An 11,019-nucleotide genomic window follows, 5' to 3' on the forward strand; every position below is an offset into this window, starting at 1 on the left:
TGGGGAGGCTGAAAACAGGAGGATCACTACAAGTCCGAGCTATGCAGTGAGACTCTGTACCAAATATATTAAAAAAAAAAAATAAAGATGAACTAGAATGACTAAAAATATCAGCCAGAAAGTATACAAGAAGAATGTATGTCTTGTTTCAACTGATGAGACTTTAATTGATAAAGTCCTGCTCACATAGGGAAGATTTCAGTTGTGAATTTCAGTTCATCTATGGACAATGTTGGCTTTCCAATTGTCTTCCCAAAATTTTCTCTTGGGTGAATAATAGCTCCTTGTATTTAGCCTGTCTAAAACAAGACTTGCGCTTCTCTGCAAACCCATCTCCCCTGCTTTCTACCCCTCTCAAATGCGCAAACGTTTCCCTACTGGTATAAAGCGAACATTTCCCTACTGGTGCAAAGCAAACCTCTCTGGTTTTGCTTTTTTGGTCCTTCCAGCTCTCACACCCATATTAAGTTGTTAGCAAGTCCTGGCCTTTCTACCTCCAAAGGTGCCCCAAAGCTATTCTTCTCCCTTGAACCTGAATCAAGGCACCATCACCTATTCTGGATCATGACAAGTATCCTACTGTGCCCCACCCACCGCCTTTGTTCTCCCTAAAGCAACCTGCCTTCCGCCTCCAGAGACAACCAGCTCCCAGCCATCACCTGCTCAACCTGCTCATGGGGATCTGTGCCTTAGGAGCACCACGCTCCTCCTCCCGGTCTTGAGCGCCACTTAAGGCGATCAGAAAGCTCACTTCAGGGTGCGCTGGGGGTCAGGAAGCCAGGTCTGGGTCTGGTCTCCTTCGCCTTTCTCTCCGGAGCTACTCCCCTCCTGTTTCCTAGCCACCGTGAACCAGCAGTGTTGCTCTTTCAGGCCTTTCCACAGCTGTGCTTCTACCTTGCAGGCAATCATGGCCCAAACGCCCCGAGAGTAGAAGCTAACGCAACCCTTTCCTTTAAGCTGCATCATGTCCCAATGGTGGGAAAACTGACCAAGACAATGCTCTTAAAAGGCTTGGTACCTGCTCTGCTCCAGTAGGAACATTATTTTAGACTTTGAAGTTAATGTCCTCAGTTTCTTCAGGGTCCTTCTTACTTTCATGTCATCAGAGATCATCATAATCCACAAGAGAGGACATGTCATGGAAGTAGAAATATCTGCGCTTGTGAATATGTGTGTGGACACTTGGAGACCAAAGGACAAATCCTGCTTTCACTTCCTACTACTATACTTGCTAATTTATTTGTCACAAGAGCTGTTTACTAGAACACAGGCTGTAAGGATAGTAACACCTTGTGTTTCCCCCAAGAATGACTCGGCTCCTTAAGCACGCTTGACAATGTGTCCTAGGAATTCGTGGATGCTGTCCTGTGCTGAGGCTTGCTTGATATCCCATTATAACCTGTACTTCTGTGACTGCCTTGAGTGATCATTGTACTTGCTCTTTCTATTCATATTGTAAACTCGACTTCTAGAACTTGTTGTCTGTACATCTCACGTGTTGGCAGGGTCACCCAAATGCTGACTGCAAAGGCTGCTATGGCTTATACGCCCTCGCCCCTGCCTGGCCCTGGCCCCTTCGTGCCTGCACTGGGTTCTGGCGATTGCTTTTGTATTTTTGGTTGGAAGGGAATCAAGAGCTGGAGGGAGGAGAGAGGCAGAGAAAGGAAGGGGCAGTAGGAAGAGTTAAGCCTGCTGTGCACATTACCAGCCCCTGAGTCATGTGATCACTACGTGCTGCAAACATGGACTGGTAAAGGAAATGTTAAAACAAAAAATTAAAAAGTAAATAAAGCATTTCATTCGTACATTTGGGAATCTTTTTATATTGTTATGGCATGCAAACTTTTACTGTTTTATCCATTTTTAAATTTCACATTCAATTTTGCTCAATGTAACTATAGAGTCAAGATTTTCATATTCTATGTGCTATATAAACTGAATGTTTTATAGCTTGCTGTTTACCTTTTTCTCAAGCTTATATATTTGGCAGTTTGTAAAAAAATTGACTTCATAAATTTAATTTTGAGAGGCTGGGGAGATAGCATGGTGGTTTAAGTGCCTTCCTCATAAGCCTAAAGACCGGAGTTCAATCCCCAGTACCACATGTCATGCCAACCCCCAAACCAGATGTGGTGGCACACATCTGTAATCTCAGTGCTGGGGAGGCTGAGACAAGAGGATTACTATGAATCTTAACTGCATAGTGAGACCGTGTATCTAATAAAAATAAATAAAATTATAAATTTAACTTTTACTAAGTTCCTTGCTTATTATTTTATATAGTTTTTAATGTTTTGTAGTGAGTACTTTAAATTTTACTATATTTAACTATATTCAATTTATTTTGGTTTATGATGCGGTAAGAAAGAATTCAAGCTGGTTCTGTTCTTCTCAGAAATGATTGCTCGGTTTACCTTATCGTATGCCAACATGTGGGTGACAATGATTACAATTCTAATTTATCGGAAGACTATCATGGGGTAGCCATTTACTAATATTTTACATACCATAGCAAGATTGGTCTTTACATCAAGTTTGGCATTACTTTGGTCCACTAAACAAAAAAGCAAAGCTAATGCTTAATATCTTAATTTGACCCTAAAATAATTTCTCATGTGTACATTATGCAGGCATCAGTTATGACTTCATAACTTACAGCTGTCTGTTTCCCATCAGTAGGGCGAGCTCACCCTCCTGAAATTGTTTGAGCTCTAGAGATACCCTGATGGGCGTAGCACGCCGCCTGCTGCGGTGGCTGCCAAGTGTAGGTGCTCCACGCAGTGCCTCAGAACTCACGTGACCTGCAGTTAGCCGCTTCCGCCACGCCTCAAGCGTCTAAGTAAGCCACGGCTCATACCACAAAGCAAAGAGAGCTTTCATCAGTGCCAACGAAGCCCTGTAACACATTCTACTGTTCTCTTAAAAGCAATAAAATTACTTAAAAGCAAAGGATCACTGAATCAAATCCAGTAGGATCAACCAATAAAATTGCCACTGAACGTAAAAGAAATTTCAGATAGGAGCTGGGGAGATAGCTCAGTAGAATAAGCATTTGCCTGGCAAGAGCAAGAACGTGAGATCAACACCCGGTTCCACAGGGAAAAAAGAAAAGAAAAGAAAAGGAATTTCAGTTAGAACTTATTAATAGAAAAACTTCATGACAAAATTTACAAGGAATGATGAAAAATTCTTTGTAAAAATGTTTAATTTTAAATGCATGCATTGAGAAACAAAATAAAAGTTTTAAAAATAACTAGAGTCAACGGGGTAGCTAGAAAAGGGGAGAGACAACAGAGAAACAGAGGGTAAAAATTAACCCAGCAATCAGTAAAGAAACAAAACAACACAATACAAAATAATAATGAAATCAAGCTGTTTTCTCTTTTAAAACTTCATTGGTCGGTGACACTTACAAGAGTATTGTATCAAATTTTAAGGAAAAACTCAACATCAATATTGAGAAAATTCCTTCAAAGAGTAGACAATGATACAGTGTATGTAGCTCATTTCAGTAAGATAATGTTACCTTAGACTTAAAATAGACAAGTCTCTTGATTTATTTTAATTATAATTAATTGCAAAAATCTTAGATACAATTATAAGCACCTATATTGAGTTCCAAGATTTGCACTAACATATTACAATTAAAAGCATTATGCTTAAGGAGGAAATTTTACATAGCATTTTTTGTATTTAAGAATAATACATGATTTCCACTATTGTTAGCTTAGTACTAGAAACACTGACCTATAGTACACAGGTAAGAAAAATACCAAAATTCATCATGAGCATGGCTCTTGATAATTTATAATGATGTCACTATTTCCTTAAGAAAAGCAATAAAATAACTAGTAGGATTCATAAAATAATTTATAAAGAATGCTGAGAATAACTCATTGTATTTTTCTACTTGAATACCAGCAAATGATAGAAGAAATATGATACCAAGTAAGGACAGTAACACACACATTTGTATGTCTATTCTAGGAACTAGCGTAGGTTACATAAGGTCACTACAGAAATATTTTAGCAAATATTCTAGAAGATGTTCAGGTTTCTTTAATAAAAAAATAAACTGCTTCTGAATGGGAAGACTTTACTATTTAAAGAACTGAAATCATAATTCAAAGCATTTTTACATTAGAAACTTCTTTATTCTAAAATGAACTTATTTAATAATGATTGCTGAGAATGTTAGTGCCCGTGAACGAGACCAGAGGTCCTCCCACCCTAACCCTAGCTGACATTATACTGTTGATACTAGCAGGTGTTTTGCCAGAGAAAAAAAACTATAACCCTTAGAAAAACCGAAGCAAAATCCATCATCATTCCCAGACCATATGTGTATTACAAAAGATAATTCAAAGATATCCTTAATATTCAACATATACAACATAGGAAACAAAAAGTACAATGGTGTCATTATTAATGGCTTACAAAAGTCAAGTAAGAATAAATCTGAAAAAAGCACAAGATCCCTACAAAAATCATAAGACATCATTCACAGAAATGAAAAAAAAAAATAGCTCACACAACTAGAGAGCTATACTCAGTTCATGGATCAGAAGACTTAATTTAGGATGATGTTAATTTTCTCCAAACCAATGCGCTGCTAAGCAGAATTCTGGAAGGAATGGTGTGGAAACTGATATGCTCATTCTGCAATGTATAGGAAAATTCAAAGCGCTAAACTTGAAGAAGAAAAATGTATTGGAGAGCTTATGTTGTAGTGCCAGTTCTCAACCTTGGCTGCATTTTAAATCATCTGGGAGACTTTTAGAAAGCTGATGGCAACACCTTACTTTGTGCACAATTAGATCTCTATCCTTCAGGGAGATGCACAAGTATCGATACTTTTGCAAACATCTCAGGTGTTTCAAGTGTGCAATCAACTTTGAGACTCAAACTCGGTTGCATATTATTATGCAGAATGTAGTGCTAATTAAATGCTATATATTGTTGCAAGATAGCCTTAGTTAAGGCCCAAAGGAATTTATGCAAAGAGAGCAATTAAGCTCCTGTAGCAGCCTCACACACTGGTAACCCCACTCCTGGGAGGCTGACACAGGACAAGAGCAGGTTTGAAGCCAGCCTGAGTGACTTAGTCAGATCCCTTCTCAAAATAAATCTTAAAAAGGGGTAGAGTGAAGCCCTTACCCAGCATGTGTAGGGCCCCTCCGTGTGACCCCCAATACGACCGTGACAGCAACAACAACTAATGGCAATTAGATGGCTGGAAGGAAGAAGCTGTTGAACAGACCCAGGAACACGTGCACACTGTTCACGACTAAGGCAACGTCGTAATAAGGCGCTGGAGAAAGACAGCTGTGCCATGTCGCTGAACCAGATGGTTTTGTGTAAGGAAAAATAAAGCTTGGCCTCAGGTACAAGCCAAGTACAAAAAGTCATTCCATGTAGATTGCAGATCTGAAGGTAAAGGTAAATGATAGAATTTCCAGAAGATAGTATTGAATATTTTCATAAATTTAGGATAAAGAAAAATTTGCTTGATAACGCACAGAATGGAATATAATCATGAATCGAGCCCCCCTAAATACTAAAATTAAAAAGTTCTCCCCATCAAAAGATGCCATTGAATAATGAGTGGGGCGGCACATAATGGAAGACAGGAGGGGGGACACAGTGGGGGCAGGACATGTGCAAGTGTGGAAGTGACGCCACAGTGAGGTCTCTGCAATGAATGGTTATAATCATAAAAAAGAAAATGAGGGCTGGGGAGATAGCTCAGCATTCTAAGCGTCTGCATGGCAAGCTCAGGGATGCAGGTTTGATCCTGGGTACCACATACTGTGCTGGCCCCAGAACCCCAGGCACACCATGCTGGCCACCAAAATCGGGCATGGTGGCTAATGCCTGTGAGCCCAGCACTGGGGAGGCTGAGACAAGAGGATCACTACAAGTCTGAACTGTGTACTGAGATAATGTACCAATTAAGTAAATAAAAAATAAATAAATAAAATTTTAAAAAAGAAAAGAAATGTCCAGATACACATATAGGACACGTTTACAATGCCCATAACAGAGGGTGGTTTTCATATTTACTTAATCAAATCGTCAATAAAAATTTACAAAATTTAATAGAAATGAGCAAGGGCTATGAAGAATACTATAAAGAAAACCTCCAAATAGCCAAAAGGTGCAAAAAAAGGTGTTCAGACGTGTTAGTCAGAAGAGAGCTACTAGCGCCATAGGCTTCCATTTTGCTCTACAAGAATGACTAAAAAGACAGACAACCTTCTTACCAAGCATACAGATTAATTAGAATTTGCAACTCGCTTTTCGTTACCCACCTGAATGCAGACACAGGCGAGAACACATGCCAAACCATGTCCAGGGCAGCAGCCCGGGCAACAGACTCAAACTGAAAATACTCCAAAAGCCCACTAGCAGTAGAATGTGTCAATTGCCATATCCAACAGAAAGTGATATAACCCAGAAATGAATAAACTATGCAGAACAATAATTAATTTCACAAGCATGGTAAACATGTATGCCAGCAAAGAAAGAATACATAAAACAGCTTTCCATTTATATAAAGTTCATCAACAGAAAAAAGTCACAATGATGGCTAATTTGGGGAACGCAGATAAAACTGAAAAAGAGCACAAGATGAAGCTTCTGCAACATTCATAGTTTTCTGATACTTGACAACAATGACAGTTACATGATGCGCTTAAATTACAAAAACTCATCTCAATTATAACATAGTAGTATACTAATAAAGTATACAGATAGTCTGAACATGCATATCATTTGAATAGCAATGTAAAGATATAATTTTCTCCAAGTTAATATGTAAAACCATTCAATCTAATGAAAATTTCTATTGAATTTCTCATGAAATCAATTGATCTTTGAATAAATATATACGCATGAAATGTTTATGAATAACTAAGTCAGTCTATGCACTGACTCAAGAGTCATTATTTTAAAAACAGTGTAAGTTTGACCCAACTGGGAAAAACTACACTAGTGGATGGAAGAGATGTTTCAGAGACATTGCTGTGCGTGTGAACACACTGTGTGAGGCGGGCGGCCACGCAGGCCAGTAGGGAAGAGATGGCCATCTTAAGACACGGCCACCCAGGCCACGCAGGCCAGCAGGGAAGAGATGGCCGTCTTAGGACGTGGCACCTGGAGATCAGTTTAGTCACATAGAGAGCAGTAACATTACAGTGCATGCACTCCCTACGAAAATGCCCTCCAAGTAGGCTACAAACAAAATGCGAAACATCAAATGCTGAAATCAATAGAAATGATATATTTTTCTAGACCTAGATTTTTGGCACAAAGCCTTAAATCATAAATCATAAGACAAGTCATGATCTGCAGCTTAGAAACAAAACAATGTAGTCTATATGACAAAGGTGATCTGGCCCCAAAGAAACAATTTACAAATGAATCAAATAAAGCCCTGCCATGAACAGATTCCAGTCTGTACCAGTTCATTCCTGTTCAAGGCTGAGGAGGGCATGTGCCTGCATGCATACACGTGCGTGGAAAACCTGGAGCTGACATCTGTCGATCTTTCTTTCATTTCATAATACCTAATACAGACTTCTTGAGTCATGCTCACATTATATCCTGATGCACTTGCTGTATTTTAAACATATCATGATCTTAAAAGATGCTTAATACAGCTCATCTACCAAGCATCATGACTTACCCTCACTTTCCTTAAACATACTCAAAGCACATAGGTTAGTGTTCAGCTCTGCAGAATCCTTAGCAAAAAGCCCAGGAGTTATAGTCAGGAGTTTGGCATGCAGTCTGCTGAGTGCTGTACTGAAAATGGAAAACATCACGCTTGGACACGGCCACTTTCGCACCCGTGTATGTCGGAACTGTTCACCTACCCTTGTCTGCCAAAACGTCTTAAATTATTTTCCCTTAACCTTGACCTGATCTGACTCTACCACCACTTTAATTCTACTTTTCTTCTCAGGAAAAACACATAATTATTTAGAAAATGATCTCTGTTTCTTTCACATATTCAGTCATGCACTTAAAGATTCTAAGGTATATTTTGGAGTCTTTTAAAGACCTGTTACCTGAATGACACCAAAACCTAACAATGTATTCAATAATGTTAATTGAACTAAGACTTTTCAACATAGATTCTTAAAAATTATCTTGTGATGAATAGGCAGTAATTTCTCTCTTTTTTCTAATGTTTAAACATTTGTATCTGTCTCAGTACTACAGTCCTCCTGCCTCAGGCTCTGCAGGAGCTGGGATTACAGCCGTGCACTGCGGCGTGGCAGCAGACCTTCAAACTGAAGTGCTAGTCTTTAAAGAATCGAATAAGGTGAGTGGGAAGAGCAAGAACAGCAGTGGATTGTGCAGCTTTTGGAGCAGTCGAAACCTGAGGAGCGCTGCCCTCCTTACGGCGCGCCTGTGAGGGCTGCTTTTCATTTAGGAAAAAGGCCTCTTCATATTTTAGAAACAAACATAAATACCTTTGTGCTCTTGATAACAGCCTATTCTAAAAATCATGCAGAAGCAATTGGTCATCCACGTGAACGATGCGATTCTTACAAAAGTCTCAACAAGCTTTGCACCGTCCTTGTCTTCTGCCCCCATGTGCTCCAACCACCTCACCAACTTTTTGCCTTCTTCAGCATGCTTGGGTCTTGATCCTTGCACAGTTAATTGCTTTTTTTTGGGGGGGGGGATCAATTTTCCTTTACAGAGCTCATACCCTGTTAAAATCCCCCCAAGAATCCCCGAGTGAATTAGGCTTCCGAAGTACAGTGTTTTGTAGCCATCGAGGGACTTGGAGAGAGCTTACCTTCAAAGTAGATGCCAGACTGGATCTCTAGGACCCTGGGCAGGGTCCTGAGGTCAAGGGACCGGACAAAGTCTTCCAGCGATAACGCCATCGCTCTGGCTCTGGCGTGGATGGTGCCGAGCCCGGGCTCTTAGCGCAGCGTGGGACCTCCGCGTGTGACGACTGCCTGTCTGCAGCCGTGGCCCTCGCTCATGATTCCTCCTCCGGCAGGCACGTGTCACACTTGCAGCCAAGCAGGGCTGAAGCAGCTGCGTGCCAGGAGGGCAGTGCGGAGGAAGGAAGGAAAGGGCAGGAGACACGCGCTGCTGCCACTCTTTTTGTTCTCCTTGCGGCTTCATTTCCTTCTGACCCTGAAGTAGAGCAGGATGGGGGCGGGGTGAGTGTGGCTTCACCGCCCCAAGTGAGAACTGTCGGAGCTTGGTCTCAGCTTTGCCGTGCAGGTGGGCGCCTACAGCCGGGCCAGGGCGTGGGGTGCGTGTGGCTAATCCACTAGAGAAGGAGGAGCCATGCAGGGCTGAAGTCTCATCTTAAAAATGGCACCACATTAATTCATGATCTCTCCTGCTCCTTTCTAAAGTTTGGCTTTCTGCCTTATTTGCATACGTTGTGCTTTTCTATTAAATTTGTTTCCGAAAGTGCTCTGTGTCAGCTCATTTTGGAAATCTGATGCTCTGGAGAAAGTATGGAAAACACATTTTATTCTGACACAGTGAAAATTTTGATGAATCTTAAAAGAAGGTGGGGGAGGGATACAAAATGCCAAGTGATGGAGTGAGGTGTATGAATTTTCTAAGGTCCACACTGTGATGGAAAGTATTTAGATCAGTTGCTGGAGGCCAGGGTTTCCTGAGCTTCACTCTGCTTTTGGTTTACAGGTTGGCTTCAATCTTATCTTCTCCCTTCCTCCTTGGTCTCATTTATTAAATGGAGAAAAATTAGGAGGAAGTAGTACATGTCTTTCAAAACCAAATTCTACCATTCTAATCTTGTGGTTGAAGTCTAGAGTTTTTAATGTCTGCAGTTGAAACAAATGAGACAGTCTTATGAAACCAGCACCTTAAAACTCGACCTTCTCTTTGCTCTTTGTGTTTAACTCTACTAGTATTTTAGAACTAGAGTACACCAGTCAAAGTGAAATTTTCTGACATTTATCAGGATAAAAAAAAGGGGGGGAGGGGGACTGGTTTGGATAGAAGAAAGAAGCCAAAGCTGCATATTCTCTTGTTGGCCTGGACCCCAGGCTCCTTCCCAATGGACTGTTCTGACATCAGACTGCAGGGTTCACAGCCAGCTAGAGAAGCTTCAGGTTGTCCCAGCCCTTATCGCTCCCTTCATGTGGGTGGCCCAGGGTGATAGAACTCAACGCATCTGTACTGAGTATCTCATGTTACTGCTGAATTCAGACCCTAGTCACTTCTGACCCAGCAGGCAAAGACCTTATGAGGAAGCCACCTTGGATAAAACCGGCAAAGCAGGGAGTTGAGAAGGCATTCAAATGTTAAGGGGTAAAATGAATTACTAAAGCTCAATCATTAAAAGAACTGATGAGCGATGTCATAGTGGTTAATGAAATCTCAGAAAGAAACCAGACTATATATAATATTATATGTCCTGTATAGTAAAAGTGGAAATCCACAGCAGTGAGTATGAAAAACATTGTAACCCACACCTGGTTGCTAAGTAATTGAGAAGTACCTAGGAGTACGACAACATTCCATGCCCCTAAATTAAATTTTGATGAATTTTTAAATTAAATTTAAATGAAATAAACCAAACAGAAAAAAGTACAATGAATAAAATGGGAAGGATTTTTAATTGAAGTCTTTAAAAAATGAATAGGTTTGACAATAAATCTGTGCAATACTTCTGTACATCAAAGAGGAGTTTTAATAAAATCGGAGGGAAAGCACACACTTCAGGTGAAGAACAGATCTGTGGATTTATATGGGACATTCATTAGTCAACATGCAAATAAAGTATTCAAGGGCTTTTGCTTCTGACTATGAGCTTGCTTGGGACCAGTTCTCTTATGAAAGGCAGAGGAAAAACTTTTTTTTTTCCCAGAAGCAGTGTGGAGGAGCAGAATTGCTGTAGGGTATTTGGGACTTGAGGGCAAGGTCCTAGGAAGTAGAGGAGCACAGGGCAGGAACCCCAAATCCTGCCCTTGTTTTGCTTTCAGGCAGTGATGGATTAGTAGCTGGCACCGG

General features: G+C 40.6%; 1 protein-coding gene across 1 annotated transcript in view; it reads right to left on the reverse strand.

The window, feature by feature from the left end:
- Themis (thymocyte selection associated) overlaps nucleotides 1-8,903 on the reverse strand; it is a 233,162-nt gene extending 224,259 nt beyond the window's left edge. Inside the window, exon 1 of the mRNA XM_023714287.1 lies at nucleotides 8,813-8,903. Within this exon, the coding sequence (XP_023570055.1) occupies nucleotides 8,813-8,903 (91 nt within the window). The remainder of the gene's footprint in view (nucleotides 1-8,812) is intronic.
- Between the last annotated feature and the right edge of the window lie 2,116 nt (nucleotides 8,904-11,019).

This window comes from Octodon degus, unplaced genomic scaffold (genome assembly GCF_000260255.1).
Source record: "Octodon degus isolate 3935 unplaced genomic scaffold, OctDeg1.0 scaffold00034, whole genome shotgun sequence".
Classification (NCBI taxonomy): Eukaryota; Metazoa; Chordata; class Mammalia; order Rodentia; family Octodontidae; genus Octodon; species Octodon degus.